This window comes from Mus caroli, chromosome 11, assembly GCF_900094665.2.
Source record: "Mus caroli chromosome 11, CAROLI_EIJ_v1.1, whole genome shotgun sequence".
Taxonomy (NCBI): domain Eukaryota; kingdom Metazoa; phylum Chordata; class Mammalia; order Rodentia; family Muridae; genus Mus; species Mus caroli.
Genome location: NC_034580.1, coordinates 71,115,726 through 71,134,400, shown reverse-complemented (window position 1 = coordinate 71,134,400; position 18,675 = coordinate 71,115,726). Strand labels below are relative to the sequence as shown.

General features: G+C 42.7%; 1 protein-coding gene across 2 annotated transcripts in view; it reads left to right on the top strand.

Annotated features, from left to right (window-relative positions):
• The first annotated feature begins 13,305 nt into the window (after positions 1-13,305).
• The window catches only part of Vps53 (VPS53 subunit of GARP complex), a 131,343-nt gene continuing 125,973 nt past the window's right edge, over positions 13,306-18,675 (top strand). The window contains exons 1-2 of one of the 2 annotated variants that reach the window (XM_021176885.2): positions 13,306-13,531; positions 17,981-18,061. In XM_021176885.2, coding sequence (XP_021032544.1) covers positions 13,445-13,531; positions 17,981-18,061 — 168 coding nt within the window. In that variant the 5' untranslated portion in view covers positions 13,306-13,444. Of the gene's footprint in view, positions 13,532-13,567; positions 13,661-17,980; positions 18,062-18,675 lie in introns of those variants that run through there. The other variant, XM_029483685.1, reaches the window with a different exon arrangement.

Here is an 18,675-nt window from a genome sequence, read left to right as displayed (position 1 = left end):
AAAAAAAAAAAAAAAAAAAAAAAAAAAAAAAAAAAAAAAAAAAAATGTCATTGAGCAATGACTATCAGAAAATATAATGGAAAAGGGATTATTTAAAACTTTGTTAGTTGGGCTTAGTGGTGTATATCTTTAATCCTAGCACTCAAGATGTCGAGACAAGCAGATTTTTGTGAGTTGAAGATCAAGTTCCAGGACAGCCAGGGCTACATAAAGACACCCTGTCTCAAAAAATAAACAGAACAGTACAGGTGTGGTAGCACACACTTATAATTCCAGCACTTGGGAAGGAGAAGCAGGAGCAGCAGTATGTCTTTGGGGGGAGGAAATGATAATGTAGTTAGATTTTCCCCTCCCTGTCCTTCTCTCCAAACCCTCCTGGAGGTCCCTCCCATGCTCTCTCAAATCCATGGCCTCTTTTTTTGGCTTGGAAGATAAATATCTTAAGGTGGTCTTCGGCTACATGTTGGGTTGAAGGCTATCCTGAAATACCTGGGATACTGATAAAATTATTAATCAGTAGTAGAGATACTGAGATAATATAATTTAAGGTGGCCACACAGAAGAACAATATTCAAATATAAATGACTTTTCATATGAGCAATGAATATTAGAAAATACAACAGAAAAAGGGGCTATATATCATATACTATATTATGTATGTGTGATATATATGTATACATATACCATACATATGAACATAATGGCTAGTTTTAGGCCTAATAAGAAATATACAAGAGTTATATGAAAGCAACTATATAACTTTACCAAAATTCATGAAAGCCTAAGTAAGTAGAGTGTGGCCCTATGATGAAGGATTCAATATTATAAATGTTGATTTACTCTAAATTGATGTACAAACTCGATGCAATCTTAATTAAAATCCAACTTTTGAAAACTAGAGATAGTGTAGAAGAAAAGAGCCAAGAAATACTTGAATTGACTAAAGAGCCTGAAGAAAGAGAGTTTTTCTGAACATCAAAACACTTTGTAACATAATCATAATTAAAGCAGGAAGGGAGAAACAAAGGCATGGAGGGGGGGACCAGATAGCCTTCAATTGTTGCTGATTTGGTTGTTCTGTGTAGCCCAGGCTGACCTCCCACTGTGTAGCTGAGGATGGCCTAAGGATCTTCCTGCTTCTGTCTCTCCAGTGTCAGGGTGACAGGCCTGCCCCACTTCACCGGGTTTCTAGCCAGCACTCTACCATCTGAACTGTCTCCAGCCCTGGTTTGGGGTTTTTAAGGTTTAGCATCTCACATGGCCCAGGCTGGCTGCACTCACTGTGTAACCAAGAATGACTTTGAACTCCTGATCTTCCTGCCTCCACCTCCTGCATGGCAGAAGTTCAGTCTGGTTGTTCCTCCCAGCCCCATGTTCACAGAAATAAGACTCAGACCCAAAATATATTTACAGATACCTTGGCCATACCTCTTGTTAGATCATAACATAGATTAACCCATTTATTTTAGTCTACATTCTGTCACTTGGCTGATTACCTGTGCTCTGGTGCTACGTGCCAGTCTCCGCACATCATCCCAGATGGATCTCTCATGCCTGGGTATATCCCAGAATTCTTTCTTCTCTTGGGCATCCCTCCCACTTTCTGTTCTACTCTTTCCTATAGGCCATACGTTTGGTTGTTGGGTTTTGGTTTTTTTTTTTTTTTAATTGACAGGTGATGCATCTATAAAATACATAAGATACTCTCTCTACACTGCATGTTGGGACTACACGCATGCCATGTTATATCGTTTGTGGGGTGCTGAGGACAGGACCCAGGGTCTTGTGCATACACGCCGGCCAGCATTCTATAAACTGAGCTTCAACCCCAGGCCAATGTTTATCTGTGGCAAGTATATCAGGACTAGCAAGAAAAGTAAAGACACTATTAACCTTCTATTTGGAAAACTCTTAATTCTAAAATTAGAAGTTAAACTTTGTTTGTTTGAGACATGGTTTCACTCTGTACCCCAGTCTGGCCTCAAACCCTGGCCATCCTCCTGCCTCAGACTCTACAAAGCTGGAATTATAGTATGAGCCACTATGCAGGGAACATTTTTGTAGTATCAGGGATTGAACCTGGGGCCATGTGCACACTAAGCAAGTGAACTATGGCCTCAGCCCCAGAAGCTAAATTGTCCCTTATAACTCCTGTCCACCTAGAGCCTTCAAGTGTGAATCACTTGGTAACTATCAAGGGCTAAGTTGAGGCCATAGGAGATTAAAGTGGGACCTCCCACGGAGACACTATTAACCTGAGAGTCTCCTTGCAACAGGCAGAAAAGGACTCCAGGCCACAGGGGAGCTGCAGATGTTCAGAGACTGGAATACTGAGGCCACAGCCAGAGGCCCAGGGCTGCTGGAGGCCACCAGGGGCTAAGGAGGAAGAGTGGAAAGACTTTTACCTCAGAGCCTCCTCCAAGATGGAACCAACCCTCCAAATGGTGTTTCAAGGCCCTGGCCTCTAGAGCTGTGAGAAATGTCTATTTTATTTTATTTTATTTTATTTTATTTTATTTTATTGTTTTTGGGTTTTCGAGACAGGGTTTCTCTGTATAGCTCTGACTGTCCTGGAACTCACTCTGTAGACCAGGCTGGCTTTGAACTCAGAAATCCGCCTGCCTCTGTCTCCTAAAGGCGTATGCTACCACTGCCTGGCGAGAAATTGTCTCTTTTTATAATCTCCACAGCTATGGCAATGCAGTATGCTAGCTCTAAGAAATAGATGCAACACCACACAGGAGTAAGCTTCAGGCCTATTAAATGTCAAACACTCCAAAGGCAGTTGAAGAAATGTCAAATATGATTTTTATAATTTACAGGGTAGAGAAAAAATTCCCAAGCAAGACACAAGCCCCAGGCGTGGGTGAGGGGTTTAGACTAGAGTGGGACGGACAGGTCTGTACACATCTCACATCGGTGAAGTCAGTGAGATGGCTCAGAGGTTTAGGTGCTTGCCACCAGGGCCTGGCAACCTGTGAATTCCATCTCCAGGACCCACACGGTGGAGAAAGAACCAGCTCTCATAACTGATTCATCTACACACATGCTCATACACATGCATGTGGTGCACAAATAAATATCTTTATAAGTTTTACAAATAGTTATTCAAATCATAAAGACTGGAAATAGAAGAAATACAATAGGCCAATACAAACTTTGTAATATTTAAATAACTGATGCTATCTGAAAGGCTAAAGACTATAAATATATAGGCATTATTTTATAGTGCTAATGTAAGATAAATGTGTATTAAAAGGATATTTATGCTTGGCATGTGGTATGTAACTATAATACCAGTACTTGGGAGGTTAAGGCAAAAGGATCATGAATTAGAGGTCCTGGGGTACGCACCAAAAATATTTTAAAACTCTAAGTAACTAGTAACACTAATTAAATATTTCACAGAATGTTCTAACTATAACACAATGGAATACTATATAGATATTAAAGAGAACGATTAATAGGGTGTGCCTCTGTGGTACAATGCTTGTGTAGCAATACACAAGACCCTGTATTCCATCTTCTCCACTGGGGGTGGGGAAAGACAGACAGACAGACAGACAGACAAGAGAGACAGAGAGAAAAAGACATACACAGAGAGACAGACATACAAGAGAGACAGAGAGAGAAAGAGACAGAGAAAGATACAGAGAGAGAGAGAGAGAGAGGCAGAGAGACAGAGACAGACAGACACTAGGCCAACAATGCACAGAAGGGTCTCCAGAATATACTAAGAGGGATAAGATGGGTGAGAACAAATTACTCAAAAATAAGCATAACTTGCGACCACAGTGGTTAAACTGTGCTGGGCACATGCTGCGGTGTGTAATCACACAGGGCACTGGGAAGAACATCTAACTGCTGACAGTCTTGCCTCTACAGAAGGCTGCACACGTGCTCGTTCTGAGTGTGCATTTGTGAATATGGGATAGTGGGGGCCTTGTGCATTTCCCTCCATTTACTTCTATGACTTTTGAGTTTTTCCTATAGAAGTGACTCACTGCTTATCACATCAGTAGTGGGGAAACATAAGAGGCACCTGAAAGTGATACAGCTAATTGCGAAAGCTGCAGGATGCTGTAAATACTGTTTACTGTCGTGTCCAGGTGTTTTGAAGTCTACTCAGAAAATAGCCTTTCGTGTTGTCAGAATATACACATGTATATCACGTGCCGGCCACGAGGGTGTCATCCTTTTCCCAAGTGTCAAGACATCACAGAAGTGCTTTACTAAGCAACTTCACTGATTCTTCCAACAGGACTGAAATAGGACACTGGAGTCTAAAGAGAAAAAATACTCAGACAGGCACACAGCCAACCCTGGTGTCAGGCCCCTCGTTTTATTGTCCTGTCTCCTCCAGGACTATGATAAAGACTAAGGAATAATATCACAGAAACATTTAGTCATGTACAAAATACTGTATGCAACCATTCTATTGTATTGCTCCCTAAAACCATTTGCTCCTGTATAGTGCAGTGTGACATTGTATCTGTCCACAGGCTGCTAAACTCTACACACCACATGTTAAGTGTGCAAGGCAAGGCTGGGTAGCTGAGGCATGTGTTACAATGCTTGGCTTTATGGGTTACTGGGGATTGGACCCAGCTCAAAGGGTGGATCAGAATCCAGCAGACACTGGGCTGGAGACATAGCTCTGTCGGTAGTGTTTACCAAGCAGCATCCCGTAAAACCAGATGTGGTTTTGCACACCTGCAATTCCAGCACTTGGGAGGAAATAAAAGCAGGAAGATCAGAAGGCCCAGGTCATCTTCAGCTCCATGAGGAGTACTAGGCCAGACCAGGGTTCATGAGATACTATGTTTTATTTTTCTGTTTGTTGTAACTGTTGTTGTTTCTTTTTCTTTTCTTTCTTTCTTTTTCTTTTTTTTTTTTTTAAAGAATACAACAGGTAGAAAAAGAGCTGAAGAAACAGAAAAGAAGGCTGGAAGTAGCCATAACATTGGTAAGATATTTAAGGGCTGGTTGGTTCGTTTGATACTGGGGATAGAACCCAGGGCCCCATGCATTCTAGGGAAGTGCTCTACCACTGAGCTACACCTCCCAGCTAGCTACCTGCCCATCCTGTAAGTGGTTTTTGCAGGAGAAATTACTGGTAGCTATACTGTAATGAATGTACTAATTAACATCAATTTTATGAAGCAAGTGTTTTTGTAGTTATCAGTATATAACTTCTACCCAAGGGGCAGTCATCCTCATCTATACAATTGTCACTTGATTAAGTGAAAGGTGATCCCAATATAGCTAATGAGAAGGCTAAGTCCGAAGCGCCTGGGAGCTTGGATGTATGCATGACTGAGTGCCTCTGCTGTGACCGTGGGAATGGGAGCTGCTGAAGCTAACTGGAGATTATCATCTGTTTTGCAAGAATGGGCACGCACAGTGAGCCACAATATCAATCCAAACAAAACTGGTGTCTAGGATGTAGGGAAGGGAACATTTGTAACCATCCAGATGTCAATCAAAACAGCAAGTGCCAGGCTATTACAATCGATTCAGAAATGAAGGACAGAGAGAAAAGCAGTCGTCATGAAAAGCTGTGAACTAAACAGCCTGTAAAGAAGCTCTGAAAGATTGGCCAGGCCCGAAGGGCTGGGCATGACCGACCGCTCACACTCTTTTTTTTTTTTTTTTTTAAAGATTTATTTATTATATGTAAGTACACTGTAGCTGTCTTCAGACACTCCAGAAGAGGGCGCCAGATCTCGTTACGGATGGTTGTGAGCCACCATGTGGTTGCTGGGATTTGAACTCTGGACCTTTGGAAGAGCAGTCGGGTGCTCTTACCCACTGAGCCATCTCACCAGCCCCCGCTCACACTCTTAATCTCAGTGCTCGGGAGGCAGAAGCAGGCGGATCTCCCTGAGTCCAGGGCCAGTCTGGTCTATGTAGTGAATTCTAGGATAACCAGGGTTACATCGTGAGACCCTGTCTCAAAAAAGGAAAAAAAAAAAAAAAAAAACCACACACACACACACAGAGGAGGAGCAGAAGCATGGAGAGAAGGCTGGAGAGATGGCACAGAGGTTAGGAGATGAAGAGCCCTGAGTTCTTCCAGAACACCCTGGGCTCAACACCCAGCACCCACATGGTGGCTCACAAAATTCTATAACTCCAATCCCAGAGAATCTGATGCTCCCTTCTGGCCTGTTCAGCTAATGTATGGACATAAACACATGCAGGCAAAGCATCCACACACATAAAAATAAAACAAACAAAACTCTAATTGAGAATAAGATTTGACATAGGAACTAAACTATAATATAGTCTTTCTTTCACTTTCTTCTTTCTTTCACTTTCTTCTTTACTTCTTTGATTTTTTTCATTGTCTTTCTTCCTCTTTCTTTCTTTCTTTCTTTCTTTCTTTCTTTCTTTCTTTCTTTCTTTCTTTCTTTCTTTCTTTCTTTCTTGGTTTCTCAGTGTATCCTGGCTGTCCTGGCTAGCTCTGTAAAGCAAGCTAGCTACAACTCAGAGATCTACCTGCTTCTTCTTCTTGAATGTTGGGATTAAAGCTGTGGCCTACTGCCCTTGCTAAATATATTCTTCTACTCTAAGATAATAGCAAAAAATTGAGTGTGGTGTCATATACCTGTCTTCCAGGATGGAACAGATGCATTGTGAATTTGGGTTAACCTGGGCTACATATCAAGTTGCAGGCCAGGCTGAACAATATGCTGAGACCCTGCCTCAAACAAAACAAAACAGGGCATTAATAGCATCCATTTCTAAAATTGATATAGCCAAAGGTCACTCCACCTTGCTATTTCTAAAATGGTCCTAGGGCTCTTAAGCACAATCACATTTGATCCAGTAATTATGGGTTGCAGCAGCTTCATAGCAGATCTACCTGCCTCTTCCTCCTGCATTCTGGGATTCAAGACATGTACCACCTGCACAATGAGATGATATTAATATTAATATGGGATAGATTAGATAATTTTGACATCCTGTAACTTTACACATTTGTTTGTAGGGCTGAGGATCAAATCTTTAGGAGGGTATAGACAGGGGAGCCAAAATGGAATAACAAGTCTTAGTCAAGCCTAGCAGTACAGGACTGTAATTCCAAATACTTCAGAGGCTTTGGTAGAAGGATCACAAGTTCAAGAGTTCAAGGCTTGCCTGGGTTGAAAGTGAGATCAAGGCCAGCCTGGTAACTTAATCAGACCCTGTCATATATATACACATATATTATATGAGTACACTATAGCTGTCTTCATACTCAGCAGAAGAGGGCATCAGATCCCATTTCAGATGATTGTAAGCCACCATGTGGTTGCTGGGAATTGAATTCAGGACCTCTGGAAGAGCAGTCAGTGCTCTTAACCACTGAGCCATCTTTCCAGCCTGAAACCCTGTCTTATTAATAAAAAGTAAACTTAGAGCTGGGTGTAGCTCCATGCCAGGCTAGTTGCCTAGCATGTATGAGGTTCTGTGTTTAAACCCCAGTATAGACACTACAGTTCATTTTCCTCCTCTGTGTGTGTTTGGAATGTATGTATGTAGTACACATAGGTGCACGTGGAGGCCAGCAGAGTGCAGCAGGTGGCCTGCTCTATCACTTTCTGCCTTATTACCTCAGTCAGGGTCTCTCATTGATTATGAAGCTTAACATTTGATCTAGGCTGGCTAGGCATGGAGCTCTCAATCTACCTGCTCCACCCTCTCCATGCTGTTACCAGCATGACAGCCATGCCCAGCTTGCATAGCCAGTGTTTTTACTCACTGAGCCATCTCCCCAGCCCAAGACCATGTCTTGATCTTACAAAAAGAACACAGTCTGCAGCGTCTACTCAGCATATTAGAGTTCAGCTCCCTCAAAACAGTAAGTGTTGGAAACAATAAATTGGCAGAGAGGGGTGAAACTTAGCTTACCAGAAGACTGTCCAAATCACTTAACTCGCCACCCTGTCCTTAACACCACGTTCTCTTGGCAGAGCAAGGAGTATAGGGATTCATCATTAGGGATTTTTTTTTTTTCTCTTTTTACCTTACTTTGTTTCCTTAGAGATGGACCACACACGGATCCCTCACAGCCTTTATTTATTAGTTTCTTTTTAAAATGTTTTTATTTTTATTTTTTTATGTGCATTTGGTGTTTTGCCTGCATGTAGGTTTGTGTGAGGCTGTCAGATCTTGGAGGTGCAGACAGTTTTGAGCTGCTGTGTGGGTGCTGGGAATTGAATTTGAATTCTCTGGAAGGGCAGCCAGTGCTCTTAACTGCCGAGCCATCTCTCCAGCCCTTATTTCTGTTTCTTTTGAAGTGCGGTATTACTACATAGCTCAGATGAAGCTCCAACTGCCATCTTCCTGCCTGAGCCTCCCAAGCACTGATTGAGGTTACAGGTGTGTGCCACACCTAGCTTCCAGTCACCCATCAAAGGGTATGTCCTCCAAGACTTAGTTTTGCTTCATTTATTGTCTTATGTATCCAAGACTGACCTTTCAATATGTAGCCGAAGATGACCTTCAACCTCTAATCCACCTGCTTCTACCTCACAAATGCTGGGATTACAGTCAAGTACCAGCACACCCAGGGTATGCCATGTTAAGGATCAAACCCAGGGCTTTGTGCACAATAGATAGCACATCACCAACTGAGCCACACCCCCAGCTACTTCCCTTCAAAGTATCAGAGATTGACTGTGTACCTTATGTGTGAGATTTCATGTTATTAAGGTCCCTATAGTACTTTGTATCATCTATCTACACCCACGCCACAGAATAACGAAAAATTATTTTTAAAAGCCCAGTTCATTTGTGAGACTATCACATGCTCATTTTCATAGACAAATTCTTCTTCTCTATAAACTTCCCCCTTATATTTATCTTTAAAACGTAACATCTGTTTTTCTCCAGCCAAAGTTATTTCCTGTTTTGCTTATTATAAACAGCTTGGCCTATTGTTACTTATCCTAATGCATTAAAAAAACTTTTAAAATTACATTCATTCATTCATTATTTATTTATTGTGTGCGCGAATGTACACATGCGCTCTTGAGTGCACTTGTAGGTCAAAAGATAGCAATCTGAGTTCCCTGAATTGCATATCAAGACCACGGGGATTCAGTGGGTTAGCAGGCCACTAGGGAACTGTGTGCAGTCTGTCTCTGAAGAAATATAAGAGTAAAGTGGAGGGAAGTTGTGGTATTGGTTCTTTCCTTATACCATGTGGGTGTCAGGGCTCATACTTAGGTTGCTAGGCTTGGTGGCATGTGTCTTTCCCACTGAGCCATCGGCCACAACACATTTTTTAAACCTAGGGTCTGTTTTCTTTTAAAACAGTCTAATTTTTTTTTCCTTTTCCTTCTTCTTTCTTTTTTTTTCAAGACAGGGTTTCTCTGTATAGCCCTGGCTGTCCTGGAACTCACTTTGTAGACCAGGCTGTCCTCGAACTCAGAAATCTGCCTCTGCCTCCCTAGTGCTGGGATTAAAGGCGTGCGCCACCACACCCAGCCCAGCACATTTTATTTAAAAAAAAAAATCCCCTAAGTTGAATTTGCAATTAAAGACAATATAATCTATAATGGAGTTGGGAGCTTCAGAAGGAAGAATGGTTTCCAGTTGTAGCACACAGTAACCACTGAAAATGGATTCACAAGAGGACAACCAGCAAGAGCCAGACAGTGTGAATGCAGCCTGGACATAGTAGCCTTGGTTCCAGACTCTCTGTAAGAGTGCAGGAAGCTCAGACACAGAGAAAAAAAAAAACCAAAAAAAAAAAAACCAGAGGGCCATGACAGCAGAGAGCCTAGGTCACCACTCCTCGCCTCCAGTCCTTCAAAGGCTATCTATCCATTTCCCTAGGACAGCTCTCAACACTAAGGAGCTGGCTCCACCCAGTTCTTTAGCCTCTACTCCAACCTCTGCTCTTGACTTTCAAAACTCTTTTCAAGTCTTTTCTTCCCTATGGCTTTGCACATATTGTTACTTGGGTTTGTCATGCCTTCTCTTCCGAATTGCTTCAGCTTAAAAATCACTCTCTTGGAGAAAGCTTCCCCAGGGCATTCCGCACCCACACTCTCTCAGTGTGCACTGTCCTGACCTGGCTTGGGACCTATCACGATTACATCTTTATTGTGTGAATACCATCTCCTTACATGAAGTTAGATGTGATGACAGGCATTTGATGTATCTGGTTCTTTGCTGAATTCAGCACCGAGCATAGGTGCCTGTCATCAGCAGGAACAGACGTTCAATAGATTTATTAACTGAGTGAAGGAGCAACAGAAGCCATAGGGTCTAGGGTGTTTGGTTTGTTTGAACCAGCTCTCTATTCCCTCATCTGTTAAATTGGGATCATGGTAATTAAACTCTGGGGAACTGCTTTGTGGATTAAGAGTCAAGGCTGTAGTATGCTTGGTATGTACATGACATATAGCAAGCATTAGGAAACATTAGCTATTATCACCATTAAAAGGAAACTCTGAGTATCTGAAACTCTTAGACATTGTCAGTAGGAATGTGAAAATAATACCCTTCCTTTTAATTGTAAACACAGGCAGACCATACCACTTAGCAATCTTACTCCTAGGCATACACTTAAGCGAACGAAAAACTTACAGAAAACTTTAGACAGGAATGTTTATAGCAGCTTTATTCACAACATCTCAGAATTTAAAACAACTCGGATGTTTTCCAAATCACCTAGTAGATAGACAAATCAACGGAGCAAGAAACAAACTGATGGCACGAATAATAACACAGATGAATCACAGATCCACGATGCTAAGTGAGAGAAGACAGAGTCAAAAGGTGACATGCTGTAGGACTCCATTCCTGGAGAATTTATATGACATTCCGGAAAACTCAGCCAGTGATTTGCAGACAATAGGAGTGGGTGTGAAGGAGGGGATGATGGAAGTGTCCTAGCCGGACTGTGCTGTGCTGACACGATGACAACATGCATTTATCAAAGCTCATGCACAGCACTGGAAACCGTAAACGGCTAATTTCACTGTATGCAAATTCTATCTAATTTAAAATAGAAAAATAAGGCACGATAAAACTGCACGTTCCTTCAGGAATGGTACATGTACTTTCCTCTCTCTCTCTCTCTCTCCTCACTCTACCCCGCTTTCACCTTTCAGTTTTACCTTATTTTTATCTCTTAATTCTGTGTGTATGGGTGTTTTGCCTATACGTATATGTGTAGACCGTGTGCATGCCTGGTGTCCAAGGAAGCTATAAAAGGGTGCTGGCTCCCTTTGAATTGGAGTTACAGACTGATGTAAGCCACCATGTGGGTGCTGGGAATTGAATCCAGGTCATCTGGGAGATCAGCCAGTGCTCTTAACTGCTGAGCCATCTCTCTGTCCCCTTTATTTTTAAATTATGTATATGTGCATCTTGCGTGTGGGTGTTCCTGGAGGGGACGTCTGATGCCTTGGAGCTGGAGTGCCACGGTGGCCAGCTGCTCAATGAAGGTGCTGGAAACTGAACTTAGGTCCTGGATCCTCTGGAAGAACAACAGGCATCTTTAATGGCTCAGCTATCTTGCCAGCCTTTGTTTTTTGATTTTTAAGACAGAATTTCATTACATAGTCCAGCTAGCCTCAAACTCTCCATTTTTCTGCTTCAGGTCCCAGAGTCCTGGTATTTATAGGCATGTGCCACCACATCCAGATGGCACCTATGGTTTCTGATAATAAAAGTACCATATGGAGAAAAAAAAAAAAAAGAAAAAAGCCGAGCAGTGGTAGTACATGCCTTTAATCCCAGCACTTGGGAGGCAGAGGCAGGTGGATTTCTGAGCTCGAGGACAGCCTGGTCTACAAAGTGAGTTCCAGGACAGCCAGGGCTACACAGAGAAACCCTGTCTCGAAAAACAAAAAGCAAACAAACAAACAAACAAACAAACAAAAGTACCATATGTTGATTGTAGATGTGTGGGAAAATAAAGAAAAAAATATTTCCCTGTCATTTGCTTTTGGTTGAGACAGTAAATTTTCCTTATCCACGTACTCTTCACCTTCCAAGTGCTGGGATTATAGGCTTGTACCATCACACCCCAGCCAATTTTGCTCTCAGAAGTAAACATTCTGCTTTCTGAAATACACTTTGCATACATCCCCATGTCATTAAATAATTTTCAAAATAATAATTTTATGAGTCAATAATATATGTGTGGAGGTTAGAGGGTAACTTGTGGAAGTTAAAACTCTCTTATCAACATGTGGGTTCGATGGATGAATTCAAGCATCAGGCTTGAGGGCAAATGCTCTACTGGCTGAGCCATCTTGATGTCTCTCTCACACTCCTCCTGCAATTATATATTTAAGCATTCTTTTGTTGTTGTTGCTAAAATTTATACTACTCACACATTTTTGGGGGGCAAACTAAAACAACAATAAAATTCCATTCCTAAAACTGTAATGTTTTTTAAAAACTAAAAAAAAAAAGCAAATTATATTATTCCTGAAGCAATTTTTATAAAACTATATGTAAGGGAAAAAAAAAAAAAGTTCAGCAGGGCCAGATACTCCTCTGTCGAGGTTTTCACAATGTTGAACTGGTAAGGCAACCCTTCCCTTGGCTGCAATTCCCTCATTGTTCCAGTGCCTGCTGGAAAAGTGGTTCCACAGGGCTATCTGGCTCCTCTTTTTGTAACGTACGCGGCTAAACACCCTAACATTTCCTGTACTACCTGCCTAAGTTTGCATAATACTTCCATATTTAATGCTCACCCCATCTAACGTAGTGTAAGCAGGGCAGATGGGAATACTTTGTTCAAGATCATAAGGTTATCAAGGGTGTAAATAAGGATGTACAGCCCGGACATTCGGTCTCAAAAACCAAGCACTTCCCAGCGTTGGGTCGCTTTTCTCCATACTCCCCACCCTAGCGAGGAGGCTTCAGACAATTCTGCCCAGTAGATCCTTATCTAAGGAGCAGAAGCTCTCCCAAATCTCAAATGTCTTTGGCAACACTGCCACTTACCAGCTGGGGTCATTTCACTCCCGATGGCAGGGGGACACAGACTGCCCTAGACCAAGGGGATCCAGCGAGCGAGTTGCACGTTGGCTTCAAGGCCAACGGGGCTTATTGCCCATCCATTGGGACCCTGCCGGAGCTACCGCTCTCTGGGGCGCCCCGGCGACACTACGGTGCTGGTGGGAGACGCGCCCTGGGAGAAGAGAGGGCTCTCAATCTTAAGAACCCGCCGCGTGCGACCAGGGAACTTGTGGTTAAGGGTTGTCTGGAGATTTTCCAGGGACTTGACAGCCATGCCTGAGGAAGTCAGTCCTCCGCTATCCCAGAGTCCCCCGGTTCCCGGAAGTGCCCAGTTCTCCGGAAGTGCCAGGCTAGCCGAGCAAGTAGCGGCTCCCTAGAGCCCTGTACCTGGAGGCTTGCTCTTCTGGGGTCCTGGTGACAGACAGGTCGCGAGCAGGGTTGGAGAGGGCGTCAGGGGCTGAGCGGCGGGATGATGGAGGAGGAGGAACTGGAGTTTGTGGAGGAGCTGGAGGCTGTGCTGCAGCTCACGCCAGAGGTGCAACTTGCCATCGAGCAGGTGAGCGCTCCACCCCCTCGGCAGGAAGCTGCGGTGGAAGGGGCGGCTCTGGGCCGGGGTCGAATCTCCCCTGCTAGGCTGGAAAGGTGGCGGCTCCTATGCTGAGCGGAAGTTTGGATGGTGGTAAAGGTGGGGATGGGTTTTTCAGCCTGGGAACCGAACACGTCTTCTCTAGGCTCTGTCTTTCCGAGGTTGTCACGCCCTGCTGAGTTTGGGCCGAGATGTCCTCTTTGACAGGATAAACCTAGAGGGAGCCCCGTGACTAGAGAATTCTGATTATGGTTGATTTTAAGACTGTATTCATTTTCCAGCTAGTGCGGCTTCTTCCATTTCTCCGGTTAAGCTCTTGGAGTGGTTTGGAATTGGCAGTGGGATACTTCCATTGCAGAAACGAATGACAGAATAGGGTTGTGGGGCGGCATACTGGAAAATGACCCTTGTGCTGGTGTGCGCGTGTGCGCGCGCACTTGACACAAGCTGGAGTCATCTGGGAAAAGGAAGCCTCAGTTGAGAATTGCTTCCATCAGATTGGCCCGCGGGCAATCTGTGGGGGCATTTTCTTGGTTGATGCTGTAGTATGGCCCAGCCCACTGTGGGAGGTACCACCCCTGGGCAGCAGGTTCTGGATTGTATAGAAAAGCAAGCTGAGCAAGCCATGGAAAGCAAGCCAGTAAGTAACATTCCTTCGTGGTTTCTGCTCCATTTCCTGGGGCTTGGCTTCACCTGATGACGACATACTATAACCTGTAATCCAAATAAATTATTTACTTTACAAGTTGTTTTTGGTCATGCTGTGTTATCACAGCAATGTAAAGCAAACTAAGACAGATTTGTACCATAACTAAAAGACTGAGGGCTAGTGAGATAGTTCAGTGAGTAAAGGCATTGTGTCACCAAGCTTGCTGACCTGAGTTCCCCAGGATCCTCAAAATAGAGGGAGAAAACTACTCCTGGACAAAACACACACACACATGCACACATCTCCCCAACCTCTGGTCTACAAAGTGAGTTACAGGACAGCCAGGGATACACAGAGAAACCTGTCTTGAAAAACAAAAAAATAAAGTATTAATGGTTCATATATGCTAATTATTATTAGTAGAATTAATATTTTACTTGGGCTACCTTCCCAATAGCCATTAAATGAGACACACTCTTTCTTTCCTTTCTTTTTCATTAGTATTGGAGGTTGAACAAATCCTTGGCACATGAGAGAAGTGTCTTACCACAGAGCAATATCCATAGCTCCTAATGTGCTTCTTACAATATAACCCCATGTCAGTTCCCTTAAGGAAGATCTTTCTCCCTCTATCAAGAGCAAAACACCATATAGGAACCTACACAGTTACTTCCAATATTATGACCATACATTTTAATATAGTTGACAGGAGGCTTTAGTCAACAAAAAACTTCTTGTTGGGAAGAGAAGACTCTTAGGGATATTCTTTAGTGTCACCCAAATTGCAAAAATTCTCAACCTTGGGCTGGAGAAATGGCTCAGCGGTTAAGAGCACTGACTGCTCTTCCAGAGGTCCTGAGTTCAATTCCCAGCAACCACATGGTGGCTCACAACCATCTGTAATGTGTAATGTGGTCTGATGCCTTCTTCTGGTGTGTGTGAAGAGAACTACAGTGTACTCATATACATAAAACAAATAAATCTTTTTTTAAAAATTCTCAACCTTTTAAGATTTGTACTGTATTTTTGTGTATGTAACCTGTGCATGTGTCCCCTTGAAATTCCTTAAACTGCCCATGCAGTACAGTGTCTAGACATCTTTTGGTAAATCTAGAATTTTTCTGCCAACACTGAGGCCTGGCATTCTCTCTATAGGTGTCACCGGATGAAGTAGCTTAAGTCAAGGGCTGCGTTGTGTGAAATCTGTTAATGCCTGGGATTAAACCCAGGAACAGGAAGAGAAGAATGAAGAAACTGGGAGCAGTTAGGAAGTGAATAACCCACTTCCTCATACCAGCTCACAATGACAGGCCCTGTTCCCAGCACTCCCTCTGCAAAGGGCTTTTTATTCTATAATTGCAAGTACGTGTCACATGTACATGTGGTGTATTCTCACCAAAGATGTGCAGCACAGAAGTGCAATGCTAAACTTTCAAAAGAAACAACTAAGCTCCACCTCTCACTGCCTTTGCCTCCACTTGCCCTCTACATCCTAGAAGCCGTGACTCTTCTACCTTTTCTAGGAAGTCATTGGTTTGTCCATGTTTATTCTTAAATTAAAAAATTACTTATTTACTGTTTATGTGTGTATGTTTGGGCCTGAGTGAGTTTATGTGCCCCATGTAAATTCAGGAGCCCTTCAAGGCCAAAAGATGCAGTCGATTCCCTGAAACTGGATTTGGAGGCAGTTGCAAGGAGGAACCATATGGGTTCTAGAAACTGAACCCAAGTCTTCTGTAAGAGCAGCCATTGCTTTTAACCCATCGCTCCAACTTGGGATTTTTAACTCTATATTCCACAGACTGAAGATTTGCTGAAGATTGCTTTACACGGTTCTTATTTGTCTTGTGCTAGTAAAAATCAGAACCCATGGGATCAGTTTTCTTTTTCTGTTTGGGTTTGTTTGGTTTTATTATACATTTGTATACGTGTGCACCAGTGTGCTTGTGGAGATCAGAAGATAAACTGCAGAGTTAAGTCAATTCTCTTCTACAACATGTGGGACCTAGGGACTGAACTCAAGTCATCAAGCTTAGAGGAAATTATTTTACCTGCTGAGTCTAATTTTGCTAGTCTCTGCACTCTGCTACCATATTTTGGAAGCAGGGTCTCATGTAGGCCTTGCCCTCACAATGTAGCTAAGATTGACCTTGAATTCTTGATCCTCCACAATCACTCTGGAACACATGTACACACACACACCACCTCCCCAGTGCTAGGATCATAGGCATATACCACCATGCTCCAGCCTTTTGTAGCCCACCTTGTGACACAGTTTTCAAATTGTGACTTGTGAGGACTTGTGTGACTTGTGTGACGACTTTTGTGAGTTATATTTCTCAAGATAATTTTCTTTTGTTAACTTGAATGTCAGTTCTCCATTTTTTTTAATACTACCTGAAGCATAAAGATTCCTTCAAGGCAAGCCGAGGCTGTTGCTTAAGTGGTACAGGATTACATAGCCATAGATGAGGCACAGGGTTTGAGCCCCAGCACTACATAAAATACATACACGCACACATACATACTGTTTTTGTACATAGAGATAATCAAGCTTTTTGCTTGTTTTTCACAGTGTTTGGATTGAGCCTGAGGCATCTGGGTAGACATCTTACCACTGAGTTGTTTCACCAGCCCAGAGAAGGGCAATATAAGTCAGGCTAGCCTCAGGCTTGCTATGTAGCTGACAGTAATGACCTTGAATGCCTGATCCTCTTGCTTATGCCTACTGCTGGACTGACAGGCTTTGGGACACCACATGTGACTATAGTCAGACATACCTAGGAACGTAATGGCTAGGTAAATGTTGCTTCAGTGCATGTGACTGGTGTCATTCAGGCGCCACAGACAGTGGCTTCTGAGTCCTCTCTTAGTAGGAGGTGCCCACACTGCAGTCTCCACTGTGCTGCTGTGTCAGCACTACAAGTGCTGAAAGGTAAGACTGATGTTAGTAGGTGTGTCTTGGATCCCATCCTAAAATCTCTCATATACATGCTGGGTTGTTGTTTGTTTGTTTGTTTTGTTTTTGTTTGTTTTTTGATTTTCCTGTCACAGTTTTGGACACCTGAAATCTTGAATCAAAAATATTAACAGGAGGCAGGCATTCTGGCATACCCTGTAATCTAAGTACTTGGGAGGCGGAGGCAGGAGGACTAGATTGAGGCTAGCCTGGGCTATATAAGTGAGTTGCAAGTTAGTCTGAGCTACATAGTAAGATCATCTCTAAAAAAATAATAATCAGAAAACAGTGTTTGCAGGCACACGTTCATTCTGAAGACTCAGGTTGGCTTCTTGCTTCTGATGGTTGCCAGTGGTGTTCAGTTTCCTTGGTTTGAAGGTGTCGTTCCCATCCCACCTCTGTTCCCTTATGGCTTTGCTCTCTTGTTTCCTTGATTCCTGTATCTCAGCATCTAACCATTTTCTTGAGTATCCATTATATGTGAAAAAAATGAAAAAAAAAGTTGGAATTTTTTTGTTTTTGTTTTGTATTCAAGAGCCTACTCTCTAATACTAAGATTGAATTTCGAATCCACATTTTTACAGTTTTATTTCCTTTTCTAAGTATCATTCTTTGTGTGTACATGATGTGCTGTGCTGGTGCACATGCCAAGATGACCCCCCCTGAGGCATCTTGCTGGCCCCATTCCTTCTAATTGGAACAACAACAACAACAAACCCAAACAGACAGACAGGCAGACATTATATATATGTATTATCAATCTGTGGTGTCTAACATGATGTTTTAATCAGTAACCCCTGTTTTTACGTAGGTATTTCCAAGCCAGGATCCTCTTGATCAAGCTGACTTCAATGCCGTTGAGTATATCAATACTCTGTTCCCAACAGAGCAAGTGAGTATACAGCTTTAGGTGTCCTTCGGCCTGGTGCCTCTGGCTTATCCTGCATGTCGTGATTGGTGTGATAGACAAATGGCATTAAGTTCAAATCGAATCCCACTGTTTCTTGGATCCCATCCTAAAATCTCTCTCATACATGCTGGGGTTTCTTCCTTCCTTCCTTCCTTTCTTTCTTTCTCTTTCTTTCTTTCTTTCTTTCTTTCTTTCTTTCTTTCTTTCTTTCTTTCTTTCTTTTTTGTCACAGTTTTGGATATCTGAAATCCAGATGTCAACAGGATCAGTTAGTGGGTGGAACTAGCATGGTGTTCTTTGGCGAGCGTATTATCAGAGATTGTATCTTTAGTTTGTGAGAGTTTCCCTCAGTGCTCACAGAACTTTGTGTTAGTGTTATAGATTGTGGTTTCATAGCATAGGCAAGAAAAGCAGGAGCGAGGTAGACAGGATAAGCTCCAAGTTACAAAGCAGCTTTTAAAATGTAAAGATGCAGCTAACAGTTTGTGTATGTTCTCTTTTTGTGTGATTTGCCTAGATGGGGTTTTCTTTCAGTAATTCAGAGTTAGAAGCCAGAAAATTGGGGGAAGGCCAGGTAAATATATTCTCTCCCCACC